General features: G+C 41.0%; 1 protein-coding gene across 4 annotated transcripts in view; it reads right to left on the bottom strand.

Annotated features, from left to right (window-relative positions):
- The window catches only part of trpm3 (transient receptor potential cation channel, subfamily M, member 3), a 132,260-nt gene that overhangs the window by 103,005 nt on the left and 7,667 nt on the right, over positions 1-21,588 (bottom strand). The window contains exon 1 of one of the 4 annotated variants that reach the window (XM_068703379.1): positions 8,716-8,990. The exons of the other annotated variants lie outside the window; for them this stretch is intronic. Within the exon in view, the coding sequence (XP_068559480.1) occupies positions 8,716-8,805 (90 nt within the window). The 5' untranslated portion in view covers positions 8,806-8,990. Of the gene's footprint in view, positions 1-8,715; positions 8,991-21,588 lie in introns of those variants that run through there. 4 annotated transcript variants of the gene reach the window in all.

Below are 21,588 nucleotides of genomic sequence, written 5' to 3'. Positions count from 1 at the left end.
AGGTTTAAACAGGCAACTGTCTATCAGTACAGATTCCAGCATGTCATTTTATGTCACATACACTGAAACACAAACACATTCTCTGCTAGTCCATCTCACTTCGTGCTATTCTATTTCATTCTACAGCCACTGTATAATAGCTATCAACTACTCCACTGTATTTTAAAAAATCTGAGCAAAGAAACAAAGGATTATTTTCAAAGAGTGAAAATCTACACATTTGGTTTTGACAGCACATTTACTGTTAGTAGAACATCATGGGATGTGCCATAGAAAATGATCACTGCTATAAATTACAGCACAATATGATGACTTTTGTCCTGGAAGCTATTTCAATCTCAAAGGTACAGTACAATTATGAATATTAAAGTTTAAATGATTAGTCCATTAATTGATTATTGAATGATAGGATTGGGAGCATATCTATGGCTCGGGGAGCTGAGCAAAAGTTAAGCAAAACTTTTGCACAAGATTGTCATCTTTTCTTTATCTTGTATGGCAATAAGTTTGATATCTTTGGTCGTGGTTTCACTTTTACTTTTCAATGCAACTCAGCTGTATCTGCTTCATTCTGTCCACCTGCCTGATCGGATCAGGATTGTATATATTTTGTGTTTAAAGGAGCACCTGCAAAACGGTGGATGACAATAATTTAATTTCATAAAAAGTCTGCCATTATTTTTGCCGCTTACTCATACTCTTCGTATTAGAAGACTAGTTTTATGGAGGAATAACTGCTAACAAAGCTACGCTGATTTTGTGATTAACACATTTTGCTATGAATTCTTCACAATAAAAGTCCAAAGGATGCCACCTGAGCGCTTCCCTAGGGAGGTGTTCTAGGCACGACCAGCTGGGAGGAGACCCCGAGGGAGGCCCAGGACCAGGTGGAGGGACTATATCTCCAAACTGGCCTGGGAGCGCCTCGGGATCCCCCAGTCAGAGCTGGCTGATGTGGCCCGGGAAAGGGAAGTTTGGGGTCCCCTGCTGGAGCTGTTGCCCCGTGACCCGATTTCGGATAAGCGGTCGAAGATGAGATGAGATGAGATGAAAAAAAAAACGTAACATATTCAACATTGATTGTAGTGAATAACAAAAAAAAAATCTCAGGCTGGGAATTGGACTATCACTGTGTCTTCATTATTGTAGCTTCAATTCTGAGATGCTGTGCAGTCGCTGTCCATGGTGCTAATATTGAAGCCACAACTAATCTAGATGCCTTTCACCACACTGTCAAGTAGCACTGATTGGCTGGCTTCAGTTCAACATGGATTACAGCTTGATTGATTGCACACGCCTCAGTAACAATACGGCTTCAGATCTCAGATTATCTAATTTTAGTCTCTTAGCTTGGGATGCAATTTCAAACCTTTTCCCATCCTCCTCTCACACCTCAGCATGCCCTTTCATTATCTTAACAGCCATGCCAATTATATGTGAGTGTGATTAAATATAAATGTAAATGAGTTAATTAATTGATTTATTCTTGACCCATTGATTAGATGTAAATTTCCTTCCAAGGATCTGTGCATATGAATATGCCATAATGTACAAAAGACAACCACAACCAGCACATTCTGATGCATACACACACACACACACACACACACACACACACACACACACACACACACACAAACATTCTTTGTGAAATAGCCTCATTACCTATTCAAGGAAAGCCCACACTACAACAGAAAAGTAACACTTAAATATAATCAAAGTAATTAATTAAGTTGGTCCTGCATCTACAGCACTTATATACTTTGATTTGTGTAAAGAATTGCATTTTAGACTTTCACATTATAGAGTATTAAAGGAATAATGTAAAAACAACATGTGTACTGTACTGTTGATGGGTATATGTACTGTAGGTCTTAGCCAGGTAAGCTGTTTCCCCCTGTTTCAAGTCTTTATGCTAAGCTTAGCTAGCCTGCGCACAGCTCTAGCTCAATATTGTTGTGGCAGAAAGGAGAGTGGTATTGATCTTCACATCTAACTCTTGGCAAGAAGGTGACTAAGCCTATTTTCAATTATGCTTATATTACACTTATTCTTACTTTAATGGTTTCCCTCATGATGTACTAGTTCCTACCAGTTTTACCTATATTCTTATAAACCATGTCGACAAACAAATGTAACATGTGGGTTTAAAGAAACGCTCCATTGCATAAAGCTGCACATAAAACACAACAGCTACAAACTACATGCACAAACACATACATACATTTACACATATATACATAGAACAGAAGCAACAAATACACAAATGCACAATATAAATACTCCAAATACCAGTGTGACACTTTCTACATCAGTATATAGTGTTAACACTGTCCTTGTACATAATTGAACAGCCCTCCGTCACCAGCATACAATTCCCCCTGACAGTTTACAGGTCAAACGTCTGCATTCAGAGCGCAGAACTCTACTGCTGATGTCATGTATGCTGCTACTCTGAGTACAAGGTGGGAGCTGTGGGTGGATGGATATGGAATTTGCATTTGTTTGTTCACTGTACGGGAGAAATTTCCACAGCGAAAACTAGAAGTGGTTCCCCAAATTATACATGTATTCTGCAAATGCAGGTCCTTTCAGCATCGATTCTCATAAATGATTCAGCAGCTGACTGGTACGTAGAGTCATTCTGTACAATCTGTTGCATTAACTCAAGACAAATGCATTTAGAAACAAAGAGTACAAACAGCATAACGACAAATTGTTTCCTCAAGCTGGTTTCTTATTAAAAGATCCAGATATTTTCAAAAGCTAAAAGAAAAATATGGATACAGCTTGTTTCACTTCCCATAGTGCTGAGTGGAAGCATGCCAAATAGGAAATCTAAAGTCTTTGTGTGCCTGAATAAAGGAATGAGGTGTTAATTTGCAGCTTATGTTCTCGTTTTGCCTCATTAGTGAGATACTGTGTTAATTGAAATCTCATAAACGCGGTATTTGCTGTGTAATTGAGACATAAACAAGCAAGCTTTAAGACATCCTGTGAGTTTGAGGTCTGGTCACACACAAAAGAAGAAAGAGTGAGAGAAAAGGGGAAAGGACCTTCCCTTAGGCGTGTGCGTGACAACATGCTGTTTCTTCCATTTTCATTTAACACTCAAGTAGCATTTGATCTCAACACGTTGGGATCTGTCAGTAAGTGTGTCACTAAAAGTAAAAAAAGAGTGTGGGTATTTTGGGAAATACAAGACTAACATTCAATTCACTGTAAAATATAAGCAAACACCAGCTAGTTGTCTTGTGCATGTACTGTACACATCCTGAATCCCTTCCACATAATGTTTTGTGTTTGCTTATGTAAATTTTTTTTTTTTTTATGTAGTTTTGCCGATTAGGGTTTGTAATTAATTGTTTTGTTTGTTGCCACTTTGTTTGTTGTAATGTTGTGAGTAACATGTTATGTAACCATGCTTTTTTGTTTACATGTAGAGACTACAAATAGTATAAGATACTACCTATTGGAACAACATTCTTGAGAACGACACCCGTCACTTTTGGGATTCATGTGCACTTCACCTGCTTAAATAAACTCAATAACAACAACATGGAAACAAAGATCCTAATGGAACGTGCGTATTATGGGTGTCACTATGGCGCAACATGGCAATTGAGAGCTTGGCAATTGGAACAATCCCGGCTGTCCCAACCTTAATGATTTATCAGAATGTTTAAATGAGGCATAACATACAGGGGGAATATAATGCAAAGACTCAGCTCCTGAAAAACACTTTAGCTGCTCCAACGACCACATTACATCTGATTATTAAGACACTTGTTATCGACCTGGTGATTACAACATAGTAATGTATTACACTCTTTGGTCAGTAAAAACAAATAAATGCTGAGGTGTAGCACTGTTGGATGCTACACTGGTGCAACATCTACATTATTTAAAGGACACCAACTCCCTAATATAGATCGAATACATAGAAAATACAAGATAAATAATATCATTTTTACAAAAGTTCCAAAAGTTCTGTTCTCATGCTACATAAACATATGTGATATACATACTAAAAGAGTACTTATGTATGGGAACAAGAAACCCATCATGTATGTCAAGGTCTTTAGGTTTAGTAAGTTTCATGTCCTGAGATCTACTGTGACTGTGGCTAAGTGGAGAGCAGGGCCACCTTTCTATCAGAAGGTTGGCGGTTCGATCCCTGGCTACTGCTCTGCTACTCTCATGTCACCCCAAAATTGCTCCCGTAGCTGCGTCTACGGTGTGTAGATAGCCACTGAATTGTAAGTTGCTTTGGATGAAAGTGTCTGCTAAATGACTGTAATGTACTGTATCCATCTACCTTACTGTATACCACAGATACAAAAATGTGTGGTGCCACCTAGGGGTGACAGATTATACTTTGTTTTACTGTAAATTTGAGTCAGAATTCACATTAAAAATAGGAGAATTTTACAAATATCATTATGTTAGATTGTTGTGTAGGATGAACTCCCATGCAAATTCACTCCTCGCAGCTAAACTGGATGATATAAAGCACTGCAACAGTGAATCTTTTTATGTAACGCAAATTTATTTTTAGCATTAGAGAGATTTTTTTTTTTTTTTTTTAGCAGCAACATCCCGTCCCCCATATATTTTGCATAAGATGGAGTGTTATCTATGCTTCATGATTATCGAATGCAACGGAATAAAAAGGAAAGAGAGAGAGACAAAAGGAAAGGAGAGAGGACATTGTATCAAAATGAGAAAGAGGCAGAAGATGAAAGAGAGACAGACAGACAGACAGGACACGACAGAGGAAAAAATGCAGAGACGAGAGAGGAAGGGCAGAAAATGAACGACTTCATGAAGAAAACCAAAGAAAAGAGTATTACTGTATTCACTGTATGAGGCATTTTCTTTACACAATTACTGCACAGCACTGCAGAGGTATTCATACCGTCTGATTTCCTAAAAAGGTGAGGAGATGTGTCAGAAAATTCCCTTGAAGGTGATAGAGAAGATGCAGTTAAGACAATGTAGAATGATGATCAAAAGTGAGACTTTAAAAAAAGCACACAATCAAAATGTTAAATATTTGAGAGGCTGTCACCTATATTATCAAAAGAAAAGACAGGGTTTTGGTAAATATATTCGTGAATCAAAGAAGTATTAAAGTTGCCAAGAGAGGATGAAAGAAGATGGATTTTCCATTTCCGATTCTCTGTCCAATGCTGTTTCCCTGTTTCACACTTCAGCCCGCTGAGTCCACACAAAATCCCGGGCTTAAAATTGTAAAAAATCTCAGCTGTCAACGTGGCAAATATATAATTACTTCAGGAGCAAGACACAAGGTCAAACAGAAATACATTTTTGATTAAATCTACACAGTCACTCTTAAGGTTCAGAGAAAAGAGCACAGGGGTACAAAAGGACGGTGATCTGCAGGCCGTTTGGCTCGACACACAGGATCAGAGCACATGGACCAGAGTGAAACTCCAGCAGTGCTTTCTCTTCCTTTTTTAGGTGTCCTGTTTCAGGGACCCCCCCCCCTCCCCTGTCTAATAGGGACATTAGTCTTCTGTGAAGTGGCATTTGACCAAATGCTTGCCATTTTAAAGGTCAATAGGAAGCTGTTGTAATGAAAACGATTACTTGTTGAACAGTCATATCAGTACAAACCTGATTCATTGTCAGTTTGGGATCATTAATACAACTGATTTAGTGTAGCGCTCGTGCAGACAAAAACAAGTATTTGGGAAATATATTGAACTTAAACAAATCTACATTCTTTCAGCTGGATAGCAAATCATCCTCGTTAAAGATAACTTGATTAACTATAACCGCTTCCAGCCTAATCCTAACATTTGGAATAAGCTTATAATCAAATTATGTCCCCACAAGACTAGTAAAACAAGCACTGCCTGCACACACATATGCACACTTTTACACATTGTCAGTTGCGGCTCTCTAATGGATGACACGTCAAACTGAGTCAATTCCACCATCAATGCTATGAGCTTCTGCCACTGCCACTGTGGAAATGATATCTTCAGATGATCAATATCTGAGCATGCTTCACATCAGTCTCACGCACACACACGTACACGTACACGTACACACACACACACACACACACACACACACACACACACACACACACACACACACACACTTCCACTCGTTACATGGTCAGCTTAAGGATAATGGAGGTGGGCAAAGAAGACGGTGAAAGTGGTAATAATTTTTTGATTAACTGCATCGACTCATAAAAGAACCGCTGGCCTTGAGGAGACACTTAAGGTGGTAGAGCTTAAATGATGTAGAAGGTAACATTTCTTGCTGTTATCAATACTTTTTGCAACTGTTTCTCCCACTCTAAGCAAATCACAGGGTTCAAATCACATGCTCACACACCAGAGCTTGCAGGGTATATATTTGCTGCAACGACAACTGTGCCCGTAGGACTGCTTTATAAATGCACATACTCGAACATAGAAAGGCATGTGCACAGACACAAGGACACACCGACGCACAAACACGCACAAACACACACACACACACACACACACACACACACACACACACACACACACACACAATCTGTCAGACAGATTTTACTGTCGAAGGAAGACACAAAACATCACTGACAGCCTATAAATTGTAGACACACTCAGGTGCACACACTAGCATAAGTATGCAGTGAGCAGCAGCAGCAGGTAATAAGTTAGAGGGACATGGGAGGAAAGTGCTTGTCGTGCAGAAATTGCCAACAATAATGACAGGCTTATAACGTTAATTTCACAGTGACGGCCTGATGTTTCCCTCGGAGGATTCACATACACAAGACACAGTTTCGCAGCCCATTATCTCCTGAAGCTCCATCCATGGTGCAGATACAGACACTGACATTAACACTGTAAGACTTTTGCCTCAAAATGAAGAGTCAGCTATTCAAAAGCAGTGACAATCAAAAACGTCATTCTGAAGCAAAGATCCACCCTGACTGAAAATATTTTTTTACACTGTCAATATTTAAAAACTCATTTTTAATTCATGCCAACAAGTATCTCCTGAGGTAAACAGAAGAGAACACTGTGGTAATGATGCTGTTAATTCTGGAGCTCCTGAGTAACCCCTCCTTGGACACAGAGGCATTATGGGATGGGAACATATTCTATTTCACAGCTGGGAACCATAAAGTCAAATAAAACTCAAATAAAAATGTTCCCACAGAGGGAATGATTTATTCAGTGTTAATGCACTAAATCCAAAAGGTCCCACTTGATTGCATAATCAATTCAAGTCTTGGGAAGCGTTTAAGTTCAGTTTAACTTTTGAGGGTGTTTGGAGTAGATTTACTTCGCAAAATGTTTCTGGGAATAAAATAACCTATGATTTAGAAATGTAATTTCATTCCATTTCCATTTCCAAAAACCCACATGCACTGAGACAACACTAGCAAGACTGTATCGACATGTATAGTTCCACAGTAATCACATGTTAACAACCACACTGTGTGCGTCCTCAGACACACACAAAAACAGACCCTATGCCCATTCAATCAAGGATTACATTGATGCTCATTTAACCAGGCTATACAAATGCAAATGGCTGACATGTGAGCCCGGGCGCTCTAGTTGTGTGCTTCAGCATCACTGGGACACTGTTCTGTGAGACACTTTGATAAAGCCAGATCAAAGGAGTGGGGAGAAGAGGCATTCAAGACCTCCAACAATAGCTCTCCTTAAACAGTGCCAATAATTGGAAAAGCACATGCATGAATAAAGATGAGATTTTAGGCTACAAATATCTGTAAACAATTCCTATAAAGACACTTAACTGAGTCTATAAAACACAAACACATTATATTACACATCTCTGCTCAGGTGATGAAAAGAAAATGTGTGGTTTTAACCTTAACCTGGCTACTTCTAACAAAATACACAAGTCCAACACAAGGTTTCACATTGAGCTACATTGTTGAATTAATTTGTATCACCTGTCTACTGGGATTTGATATTGCACATCAACCTCCTTCCTAAATCTCCTCAGTCCCTGTCTGCCATGTCCAATTCAACATTTCTGCTCACCCATCCCTACAAAGCCTCTCTTCCCTTATATTCTGCCTCTTTCATTCACCATCCACCTTTCCTTTCGCCTTCTCGCATTCCATTCGCTTGGTTTCTTCACCTTCACCCTTGCTATCTCTAACACTGGACCCCTGTAATCACACTCATACCTCTGATTTCTTTCCATATTTTGTCCTCTCTCTTCCTTCATTTTTTTGTTGCTCTCAATCATGTATTAATCTTTGCTTTTTCTCTTTCAGCACACTTTTTGTCACTGCTTCTTCAATTTCTCTGTCTCACTCTCTGTGTGCATCTTTTTAAGATCATGCTCATGCGTTTCCCGCCACCATTTTTTTCCTCCTCTTTGCGCATCCCCATACGTCCAAAGCTTAGTGTTATGCTGGCAGTTTTGCCACACTTCTCTTAATTTTTGACTACATCCTTCCCTCTTTCCCCTCTTAAAGCCTGCCTTACATCCACTGGGTTATGCACTAAGTATACTTAAAGGAAGCCAGGGATGTGGCATAGCAGCTTTTACAGCATTCATTTTGTATCCCAACACCTCTTTCTACTTATCTTCATTTGGAAAGTGGCAGGATAGCAGAAGGGCTGCCTGAGCATATTTCACTATACATCTCCATTTTTTTTGTTTATTCCCAACCTCAATGCCCCTGTGCTCTTTTACCTTTAGCAGGCGTACAGATGGCAGGAAGGCAGCATGGCACAGTTTTCTGATGGTCCAGTTGAGTGGCCGTGGTGCATCCAGCTGGTTCATGGTGCCCACTCTTCACGGTGCAGCCACTGGTGCCCGGCAGCTTTTCCCGGGACCAGGATCAATGCTGCCCCACTAGGGGGGCAAAAATGGGAGAGGATCTCCAACTCCAACAGTCGAAAAGCACGCAAGTCCCAGGGCATGACCCTCGATGGACAACCATCAACCGCTACTGCTACCACCGTGAAACCTTTACTCCCCCGAGCAGATGAAGCTCTCACCTGGTCAGCTCTCTGCCCCCCTCCCCTCCCTCCCTGCCCTCTCTGGCCCACACAGATCCAAAGAGTCCGAGGCAAGCCAAACCTGGAGCACCAGGAACATCCAATTTCTCTTCCACCAGTAGCCAGAGTGTACCCAGCTCTGGCAGCGGAAAAAAAAAAACAGAGTGTACAGTATTTCCCCAAACAATGGAGCAGAGCGCAGTAATGCACAACAGAGATACGAGCGCGTAGTGCGAGAGGGATGCAGGTAGAGAAAGAGAAAGAGGAGTGAAAGAGATGGAGATGTGAGGAGAGGAGAGACGAGCAGTGCAGTGCAGTGCAGTGCAGTATAGCGCAGAGGGGAGAGGAGAGAAAAGGAGAGTAGCGCAGAGCGCAAAAACAGAGCAGCCTGACAGGCAGCGGCTTAGATTTGAGGCTGCAGGCACACTACTGTCTCTAAGATGAGAGGAGGAGGGAGAGAGAGAGGGAGAATGGAAGAGAAAGAGACAGAGAGATGGAGGGAGAGAGTGAATGGGGAGACATAAAATAAGATCCAACACAACTGATGAACAAGCTGAAATTGAAACTATGGGGATAGGATGGAAGAGAAGAAATTGGCTCTGCGCATGGTAAAAAAAAGATGAGCGATGGTGAGAAAGAGAGAGCGAGAGATGGAGTGAAAGAGAGAGAGAGAGAGGGGGGAAAGATGGAGAGAATTGAGGCAAAGAGATGTGACGAGGCACTGTATGGTGGTCAAAAGGGAAATGAGTGAAGTGGAGTCAAAGCCCTGTCTCACAGAATTAATTCAGATGGAGTTTGAGGATGGAAGCACATGGAACAACTGGAGAGGAGTACAACCCACTTACTGATTTGCATGTGTGTCATTTTATTTATGCATAAAAGCTCTAAAGTGGTTAAACAAGAACAGTAAAAACCAGAGCTTTTGATGCGATTGTCATATTGCACCTCCCCCACTCCCACTTGATGCAATTCAGTTTGCTGTATTGGCATGAATACTAAGCTGCATTCCTAAAGAAAGAAATTACATTGTGTATATGTATTGTACATAATACTGCTAACAAATTAACTAGCTTTTCACGCCAAATGCCCATTTTTAACAACTGTAAGACCCAAATACTTTTTGTCATCTCCCTTTCTGTTAACTTTAAGCATGGACAATAATATTTGTTATCTATTTCTACACAAGTCTGTTGGTTATCAGGTTCCATTAAAGGCTCAATGATTATTCTCACTGATTTAGTTGCATTAGAAATTACATTTTCTAAAAGTGATTGGCGCACACGCTGCAACCATCCATAGAGCTGTACCGTAGGGACCTGGATCATATCAACAAGGGCAAACCTAATCAGTGAAGAACAGCTCTCAAAGACTAACAGGCTTGACTATGAAGTGCAAAAAAGGCAAAATTAGTCAGCTATTGTTGCTTCATCTTTGTTGGTGTTTGGTGTGCCTTTCATTTCTATTTCTAGTCACTCAGACTGTTTTTCTCCAGCCAGTTACTGACTCACAATAATCAAACACTCAAATGATTGTCAAAACAAAAGATATGAAAAACAGAAATTAGCAAGAGACCGCGACGCCAAATCGGGCCAGGGGCATAAAGCGTGTGTGTGTGTGTGTGTGTGTGTGTGTGTGTGTGTGTGTGTGTGGGGTGGGGGGCAATGGCCCCTTGCCTTCTTCCTACTTCCGGCGCCTTTGCTCGGACCACAAATTTAATTTTTATCTCAAATACACTGATCTAGACTGCATCTTGTGTGGTTGTGACACATAATGTGACATAATCTGTCCACGGTCAGCCAGAGACACAAAAATATATACACCTGGCAAAATAATAATTTTTGCCATTATGACACACTCTTGCAGACTCACAAGATGAAAACTCTTTGTGAGAGATTTGGCATGTTTGGACTAGCTGAGGAGTGATTCTGTGATTCTCTGGTGTAGGAAAAAAAAAGTACTGAGGGTTTACAGGTGTTGATGACAACACATCATGCCTCCTGCTAGATGTACTACAAATTGTCAATATAAAAAAAAAAAAAAGTTACAGCAATTAAGCATGAAAATATCTGAATATAGCTGAACAACACTTTCTCAAGTTTAGCTCGAGCATTAAATCTACGCAAAAAATACCAGGTAAGCGTTTAATATGGACATAGAACACAAATGGAGCAGTGTGTCATATATTTCAGCTTTCATAAAAGGGAACCTTGAATGATATGTGGCCACATTGCTGGAATGGTATTCTAATACATTAATAACAAAATAGATTATCTAATGACTCTCTTCAGTCACCACAGTAAGTAGGTGTTTTGCCCTGACAGTCAGGGACTGACATTAAGAATATCCACCTCACTGACCACCGGCTCCCCTGGGGACCGCCGAGACCTCTGGGAGATCTGCCTGTCAACCGCACAGCTAGTCACAGTGGAGATGGGGTATGTGCGTGTGTGTGTGTGTGTGTGCGCGTGTGTGTGTGTGTGTGTGTGTGTGTGTGTGTGTGTGTGTGTGTGAGGGAGGTGGTGGTGGTAGGAAGAGCTTAGCATGAGAGTGCCTTTTCCCCTCCTAACCCTGTCGCTTCACACTTCTCCATCTCACCCCATGAAATGGTTCAGCAAACACATCCAGCTCAGTGCATCATTCTGCACTGCCTGCATCCCGACTCTAGATGGCAACCTTCTAATGCACAATGCTCTTTTCAGCCTCGGTCCTATCATTCATACCTGACCCCTATATGCTGCTACAATAAAGATGCTGAATAATTTTCAAACTACCAGTTTCTGTACAACAATAGAACCAGAGAGACAGCCTTTGTATTCCTAAATGTATCAGAATACTAGGCAGATGAGGTCAAGTCTGCATTATTTTAACGCCAAACAAGCAACACACACACACTGTAACCACCAGGGGGCCCCGGTTCAACACACCTGCTGCAGACAGAGAGTGTCCCTTTTTTTTATCCTCTCACTCTTCTTGGCTATACTAATTATCACAATGTTAAAAGGTATTAAAGCCCTGGCAAAGAACAAGACCAGACAAGATGGGATTTAACTATCTCATAGTGATTCATTTCTCCCAATGGGAGCTTAACTTGGCAGATGAGGGAGGCAATTTACTGTGAATTACTTAAGTGCTTCAGCGCAGAGAGCTTGTATCAGATGGTGAAGGCAAAACAAATACATATCCAAAAAATGTTTTATCCCTCACGTCTTCAGATGAAGTGGGAAAATTACATTAAATGGTTATTTATTTTACAGGAAATTGAGATTGAGGTGAATTACATTTTTACGCAAAAATCACAACAGAAAATACTATCATCTTTAACACACACTGCCCTGTAAGCATAGCATGAATACTGTGCCAACTAAAATCCCTTGCTCTACCGCCTATAGATGTGGGTTTATGTCGTATTACGTAAATGTAGGAATGTGTGAATGTGCATGTGTGTGCATCGGTGAATGTCTGAATAATTTACACACAACCAACAAGTGGTCGTGAAGAAACTGTATATTTCATCATTTGCTGTATATGAATATGTGTGAGAGCACACTTATGTGTAATAACACTGAGTGGGTGTTCTGTATAGCTCACTGCTACTCTGAGACATTTCTGCTACAGATAGACCTTGTGACATTGCCTATCTGCACTGTGACAGCGGTGTGAAAGAAGCCCATTTCCACCTGTCATTCAAACAAAGCCAGGAGCTCCTGAGAAGCTGCTCGCTCATTGAAAATGTGAAGCTTTCCGTTGGAATTTGAGTGAAAAATGCTTGAGAAAGAGTGGATATCAGTGAGTGTCTGTCTGAGTGAAAGAGTTAGATTTGTGGAAAATTATTGTTGTATTGTATACAAAACCTATTAATTGGAGTCCTGTGAAAAAAGTATTGAATTGAACTGAACAAGCAAGGGGAAGAGAGAGAGGAAAAAGGTGCCTGCACACAGCTTTTTGTCTGCTACAGCATACATAATTGCTCTGTAAATTGCCTGTCCTGTGTTACCCACACAAACTGGAAGGGAAAAATCCAAATCCCTCTATAGAGTGACTGAGCTAATATACACTTAACTGTAAAAAAAAAAAGAAAAGCCCTCACTGGTACTGTTCATACCATATTTAAATTGGAGATTTTCTCAAATATATGAATGATTCTTATATCCGTGTTTATCTGAGTCGAACCAAAATTGGTGTCAAGATTTAAACAACCCGTCATTTCCTGAAACGTCATTGTTTTTTGTAATAAGTTGAGTACACAAAACTCCATGAGTGAAAATGGAGTCAAGGAGAAAGATTGTGGATATTTGGACTCAACACCCAACAAATAACCCCCTCCAAATTTACCGTACCTCTTGCTCCCACTGCCTTTCTCTTTATACATCCATGTCCTTTTTTCTGTCCTGTGCATGAACACGTTTCTCACATTTCTTCTAATGTTAAAATATTGACATGTTTAAGTTCAAACAAATGGTGCCAAAAGCCTTGAATCTAATGTGGCCTCCTCTCCTTCTTCTCTTAGTGACGCTCGTCCCCTGGAGGATTCTCCACAAGTGACAGTTCAATACCTCACTCCATATGCATTTAAACACAATGCACACACACACACCTCCTCCACACACACACACACACACACACACACACACACACACACACACACACACACACACACACACACACACACACACACACACACACACACACACACACACACACACACATGACTACCCCCTACTTCCCTTGCCCTGAGGAAGCAGGAAGACCTCTGCTGAGTACACTTTTCCATCTGGAGAGAGGCAATGATTATTAGCCTGCGGGATAGAACCACACACAACACACACGCTTACATATATATAGCTCTCAAAATGTGTTGTTTTACCATCTCTCACTATCAGGCACTTGCACATGCTCATATGCCAATGCCCTATGGCAATGTAATGCTTCCTAAAACATCTGTAACAACTCTTTAGCCTAATAAACTCAAATGTTGTTACTCATGCCCCCCAAGCTGTCACATCGAGTATCTGTCTTCACATCCCCAAATTCAGGTCCACATTTTTCAGCTCTGACATTTAGGCCTCTAGCAGTGCAGCTAAATGTTATTGGCAGGTGCAAACAACTGCTGACAAGCAGCAGCGCTGCAAGTTAAGGCAGAGGTAACAGACTAATTAGAAATAATGGCCTGCAGGGGTTGTCCATATCTCCATCCTTTATCACAGCGCAACATAATGTTATTTGAGATGAGTAAAGTTCAGTTTACCTGTCAAATTAAATTTACCTGAACATCAGGAGGAATCAAAGGGTCTAATATTTTCCCCACGAAATCCCCATCAAATCCCTGTCTTTCTCTTCTGTAAAACAGTTTCAAACGTTGAATGACTCATCCTGCACTCAGCCATACAAACCAGCACTTTACCGTTTGTGGAACGTGGTAGCTAACAGGGCAATATGGAGAGAGACGGAAAGAGAAGTGTGTTTGGATACAGTGGGCAAAAACTTTGCTTTCAATTCATTTGCTGCTGACGCTGAACGACCGGTGGAGTTTTGAAGTTGGGTGAGCGGGGAACTTGTGCGCTGGTGGCATTGAGGGAGGCTGTTCCTCTGCATGTACTGCATGCGGTGCAATGACACAGAGTTGGTTGTAGAGCAAACATACCTTATAGATGATCCCATTACACCTGCATGTTCTTTCTGCCTCTCTTCATAATAATGTCAGTCTATCTATAGTTTTTACACAAGTGACACTAACAGGACAGAGGTGAAAAGTAGGTAGGTAGGTAGGTAGATACAGAGGATATGACAGGGACATGAAGGGTTGTGTTGTTGAACACTGCACAATAGGCTGATGAGACCAGCTACGAGGTAGATGGGAGGAGACGGAGTTGACAATTTAACACTGAAAGTTTGGTATCATGGAAGGAAGGAGAACTTCAACAAGCTTTCCTCCAGATAAATTCAACCTTTAAGTTTAGCACATATTACTTCATGCTGTGCGGTTGTTGACAAAGGAACAGCAAGAGTCTATCTTCTTTTCTCTGCAGTACAAATTATTTATGTGGCATTTGGCATTCCCTATAATAGGAAAAAGCAAAACCACAAGTACCTCACGACTACGTAATTGCAGTAGAACAAGGACGAGCAGCATTAGATTCACAGTAGAGATACTGGATCACCATAACCACATAAATTAGATCTCTCTGACTTAAAGATATTTGTTCATCCAGATGAGATTGAACGTAGTGACTTTATAACTACAGCCGTGTGTTTTATCGTGTTATCTTGTCATACAACCTGACAGAAATCCAACAAACTAACTAATGAATACATTCATTAATAGCTCAGTATGTAACATGTAGACTATGAAGAAAAGGGGGACACCATCCACACAGAAGTGCTGCTCTGTATTTAAAAGCATATCATACACCAAATGAGAGCACACTATGCTCTTTTAACAACACAACCAGTTCAAATGTGAGAAGGTCAGAATAGAGTTTACAAGAGATAAGGCAATTATAGTAAGTGCACAGTATGCATATTTCATCAGGAGTTGTATATGTGTGTGTATGTCGTTTGCAGCCGTCGTTGAAAAGCAGCTTTAAACATCTCCAGAACTGAGGCAGACATAAACAGCACTCAGCGTGGCGCAATCACAAGAACTCCATGTAATTGGCAATGAATAATAATGAATTATATTCGAGGACTACCAGTGGTCCATGGAGAGAGAATCATTTTGTAGTAATATACCACCTAGCCTGTGAACTGTACGCATAGATTTCAAATACTACTACATCTACAGTTCACTTTGACTAATACTGTCCGTATTTCATTAGTTAGGTTGTAAGCACTGAGGGTGCACTATCAGAAAATTGGTTTTATTCTTTTCAGTCAAATATTTCCATTATCCCAAAGTCAATGATTTGAGGTTCATGGTGACCAACAACTCTTAATAAGATAGCTTTGTCAAAGGAAGTTTTAATGAGGAAAAAAGAAGTTCAGAGCAAACTTCCCTGCAAGTTGTCCTCCTGCCTGTGCTGACGGCAAAACTATTATGCTATTAATGAAGTACATGAAAACGCGACTACTTCAGTCAGTAAACAAAATTAGTGACTTTATACTCTTGATACATGTGTTATTTATTTGGAATGTGGTACTTTTACCAGGCCAACGTTTGCCAAATGATGATAACATTGGGAATCCGATGTATTACACGTAAACCCTCAGTATAAAGAGGAATATCTCTGTGCTGCATTCGCCCTTTCTGCCATGAATGGTTTAACCAAAACATCAACACAGCAATAGGCCCTTTATCAAATAGCAAGCGCTATAACCCGAAAAAAATGTCCAGGTCTAAAATGTCTGGTGTTAAGCTTCAAGTTTCTCCAGAAGTACAGTTGAGTTTTTAGGTTTTCCATCTTCTGTCCGATGAAGCAGAGAAGTGTGACAATGAATCCATGGTAACATCCCTTCAGTCCCTCTGAGACGCACCAGTCTGATACTGACTGAGGGCAGAATTAGAGAGAAGGGAATGAAGGCTAAGAGTGAAGAAGGACTGGGGGGAAATGATGAAGAGTAGGAAAAACAGAGAGGGAATGGCAGAGGAATAAAAGAAGAGCCACAACCATTTAAGATAAACACTGTGGTGTACTCATTTCATGCATATCCTTGTCTGACGCCAACACTGAATTGCTTTTGCATAATGTGGCTGCATTAAAGCAGCTGAAGCGATTCAAGCACTCACGTTAAATTTTCCAACTGAATCTCGCAGCAGAAATGAGAAAAGTGTGTTTTATTTGTGTTCAACAACATTAACTGTCCACCATGGCAATTCAGATCATACCGAATCTAAGATTAATTTCTATCTATGAAGTAAGAATCAAAAAGCATAACTAACAAGTAACAACAAGTGTTTCTCGACCAATTCAAGCAGCAACTAATAATATGAATGTAGTTTTTGTCTTAAAACATTTCGGGACTTTCAGTCTTTCCCATCTACAGTGCTAACTTTTAACTAAAGATGACGGATGAGTGAGCTTGCTGGACTTGGAAGGGAGAGTTGACTTCTTTGCAGTGGAAGATAATGCAATGTCTACATATGATATGCCTCAGGGGAAAAAAAGACTGAAACCTGCACTCCAGATATTATATGGGCTATGGTGGGGCCATTGTTGCCAATGCAGCTGGGAAGAAAGAAAACCATTGGAAAGCTGTGTCAAATATGCTGACCAGCTGCTGCACTTTGCTTATCAGAATACCACTGTTGACTGTGTCAAGAGCTGCTTTTTAAGTTAGGGTTTACAGGACACAATCCTTGCAATTACTGTAGATGATGCAGGAGACAAATGCCAGCACATTTGCATAGAATGCTGATTTACATTTTTCAAAAATCTTCACTTTTGGCCACAGCCCCATCTATGATGAGCACCAGTGTGATTTCATGTCCTGCAGGGTTGGGAGAGGTTCCATCCACAGTCTTAATTTGCAACCTGGTTAACCAATCATAGTAGTTAAGGCAAGTTCAATTTCTCATAAAATACAGAAAAAACGCAGCAAAAGAAATTTAGTCAAACTTCTGTTGAAGGCAGAGAGGAGGATGATCCATCTGCACAGTCATTTCAAACAAAAGCTAATGTGGTGGTGCCTCCCTTGATGTTTCTCTCCTCTCTCTTATTCACCCTCTCATTCTGCCTCTCTCTCTTGCTTGCTTGACAAGGAGATATGTGCAGTGCCCATCTGGTATTACCTGAAGACCCAAAGTCATTCTGTCAGTCCAGTGCTCAATGGAGAAATAGAGCAAACACCACACTACACAGGCACACACACACACACACACACACGCACACACGCACACAGAGAGAGAGAGAGAGAGAAATCTATAAATGCCAGATTAGTTTTAGTGCTTGCCGATCTAATCTTCTGAGTCAACAGAGCAATGCAGACAAGGCTCAGTGTCAGAGGCCACTTTAATGAACAGTCACTCATTTCACCCCAATACTGCTGAAAGCCTCATTCTTCAGCACTCTGTGTGGTTTTACTAGACTTTTGAATCATTAATTAAATCCAGGATCAAGTTAGGAAACTTTTAGTAAAACTCTAAAAGCCTGAAAGATATTTAAAGGCTTGGGTAAAGAATATTATAATTATATTCATGACATTTCTACCTTTAGATAAAAGACCCACTCACTAAACTAATTCTAAACATGCCAATATTAGCTCATAAAAGACAAGCACGAGCCATAAGGCTCCTGCAATTTTGATGAAATGATTTCCCTCTGGCCATGAAGGCAGTTTGGATCAGTTGTATCTAAAAGCTCCTGGCTACTGAGTGTTTGACGCAGCTTGTGTTTCCAGGTTGTCCTAAAATCCAGACCTCAGCTGAGTGGATGGAACCAGTGAGGTGAAATAGTGGATGGTACAGCTAATGGGTCCACCTCCTCCATTTTCTCCCTGCGTCTTTGAAATGAGCCCCCAACTGAGAAGGCGTCACACTAACACACAAGTGTACGGCTACAAAAACTGGCGTACGCACACACGCACACACACACACGCACGCACGCACACACGCACACACGCACGCACACACACACACACACACACACACACACACACACACACACACACACACACATACACACTGAATGCCTGCCTGCAATAGTGTGTATGAAAACAAAATCCCTTGAAATAAATTCTGCATTAGCCGTTGAGAAGCTCCATGTTGCTGCAGCAACGTAGACATAGTGTAATTACCGTCTTGCAGGGTCAGTGTAATAAAGCTAGACTCACAGCCCACTGGCCCCGGGGCCCCTGGTAATGGTTTTTATGGCTACCATTATTGCCACACCGCTACACCAGGAAATACATACGAGGATAGGCTTCACCTTAAAGCCCAGAGCTCATGGCTACAGAAAAAAAGAGCTTCAAAGCTACATTTCAAAGACAGGCTGCAACATGGGTTTCAGATCATTGGATCTCTATTCAAACATGTCTACATTTGCATAAATGAGAATATCTACATTTACATGAAAAAGACGGGACATCCTTCTAGAGGGTTTTCTCATTCTAGGTTTGGAAACAGGTTGGAGGAGAACCAGGAGTAAACACAGACTGGATGACACCTGACTGCTTGCTACTCGTGAAATATTGATATTTTCGGCATACTAAAAATACCAGGGCTTCTCACAACACACTACGGAGAAGACAAGCTGCCTTATCTGAATTAAAGAAATAAAGAATAGTCTAGAGCTCAGGTTTTGCTGTGTTGCCGGTAGAGATCTCATAGTAAAGCTTTGTTCGTGACATCAACACACTGCACCAAAATCTACTGAAAGGAGTGAGGGAAATGAAATACTAAAACTTATCATTTCTTTCTGCATACAAAACAGTTGTAATCTAATGTGAACTGTTTAATGGAAGCTGTTTTGGTTGAAGCATGACTGAGCATTTCTGAAACGTTTCCGTCTGTGTCTCACTCTTCACTTCTGTTCCTCTCCTCCTCTGTCTGAGTGAGGATAAATTAGCGGAAGGAATTCAGAGCAAGGCTGCTAAGACGAGGGTTTAAAAAAGCTTTGATCAGGACCCATGCCAGTAATCTGACAAATCCATAAGGGGAGCACCTCAAATCATGTGTTTTTGTAAGAGACTATGTATTGCTTGGGAAGTCACCATGCCCTCTGTTTATAAATATCTGTTTACTCCATGCTACCTGATAATGAACACGAGTGAACATTACGCACCTTCTGGTCAAATAGGGTGTGATCATTTGGTTTCCTCTAAATGTTCATTATTTCTCCATGTGTGTGTGTGTGTGTGTGTGTGTGTGTGTGTGTGTGTCATCCAACCAGTTGGGGAATAGATAAGAAACCCACACTAGTTTTTAATCCTGCACTCCCGGTAGAGCGGATTTCTTTCACTTTGGCGCAATAATGTGTGCAAACAAGTGATTTCACTTCTACATCCCCTGCCACTCAGATGCAGTGTCCTGGCCTGGAAGGCAAGGAGCACAGTGTGGACAAAGCTAACTTAAGGACAATAGCACACTGCAGTCAGAGCGGTATAGTGAAAAACAGCTTCTCAATTTAATTCATTAGCTGCTCACAGTGGTCTCTTACAGTTCGCTTCAACAAATGATCCAAAAGCCTTGCAGAGAGAAAGGATTATAGAGCTGTCATAATACCGCTCCCTCTCAAAAAGAGATGGGGGTTGAATGGATCTGCAGATTAATAAAATGAAAACGGAGAAAAAATGTAAACTGAGAAAAAGAAGAGAGCAATAAATAAAAGCCAAATTAAATCTAGAATGTTGATGGTCACATATGTTCCCATGCATATGTTCTTGTCTGCATGGCATTTTCAAGACGACGAGAAAATAATGTGGGATGTGGTATTTCATCTACAAAAATGTGTCAGCTCCTTTCATCTATTTTTAGACATTTAGGGCAGACAGTGCAGGCAAAATCACAAATAGTTCAGTGGAACTTGGCAGGCTCTATAGCATCAGAGAGTCAACTTGAGTCAAACTGCAGCGAAGGTGATGAGCGGTGGTCAGGATATACCTTCCATCAGGCAGTCAGGCAGTCCATGTTTACACACACATAATCTCACACACACACACACACACACACACACAAAATGTCTATCAGGCCAACTGTGGTCATTACCGCAGCAAGGTGAGCGGAGGAATTATGGCCACAGCAACAAAAGTTTGCCATGCGACCTTATCAAACCCGGTCCTATTGCTTTCCTTTCCCTCCCCTTTTCCTTTTCACTGCCACAGTTTGTTTAGTCCTTTCTAACCCCCCCCCCGAAAAGTTCACCATCCACATCATCTCTCTGAATTGTATCTAGATAGGAGATCTCCTTAGATAGGCTTCAACAAAAAAAATGTTTATGTGTGTGAAATATAGAGAGAAAGAGATAGATAAAATGTAGCACTTTCATTTGTCTCAAAATTAAACCTGCCTACTCAAAGCTCTAACAGTTAAAGCTCCATCTGTATCACTCACTCGCTCTCCTCTGTCTCATGCACACACACACACACACACACACACACACACACACACACATACATACAAATAAGTTCTTTCATCCTCCCAAAAGATGCTTCGTCTCCTCAGCACGTTCTCCCACTATCTAACACCTCCCACCACGTTCACTGCTTTAGCAAACTCTACATGATACTCTGTGCTGTTTCCAAGCTACTGTTGCTACGGATGTCAGTCAACACCCTCCACACACACACACACACACACACACACACACACACACACACCATCACTGCCATTAAATAACCAGCTTATTTGTACTAACGGTCTGCCACTGAAACGTGTGTTAAGCAGATTAAAATGTTGAGGACTTGGCTGTGTTGGCATGCCAGCAGCACAGCCTGAGGTTTGTTATGACTCAGCCCCACCGAGAGTCTCAGGAGTGGCGTGACAGTTACGGAGAGAGACCACTTACAACTACTAATACTATTTCCTTTAAATTTAAGAAAAATTACTTTTTGGCATTCTGGCTCTCATTTTTCCTGCTTGTACTCCCTGGTTTACATGGTGCTGTGGTTACAGGGCACTTGATGTATTTACACA

This window comes from Cebidichthys violaceus, unplaced genomic scaffold (assembly GCF_023349555.1).
Source record: "Cebidichthys violaceus isolate CVI_PGR_0920_01 unplaced genomic scaffold, fCebVio1.0.p SCAF_9, whole genome shotgun sequence".
Lineage (NCBI taxonomy): Eukaryota > Metazoa > Chordata > Actinopteri > Perciformes > Stichaeidae > Cebidichthys > Cebidichthys violaceus.
This window is presented reverse-complemented; position numbering and strand designations above follow the sequence as displayed.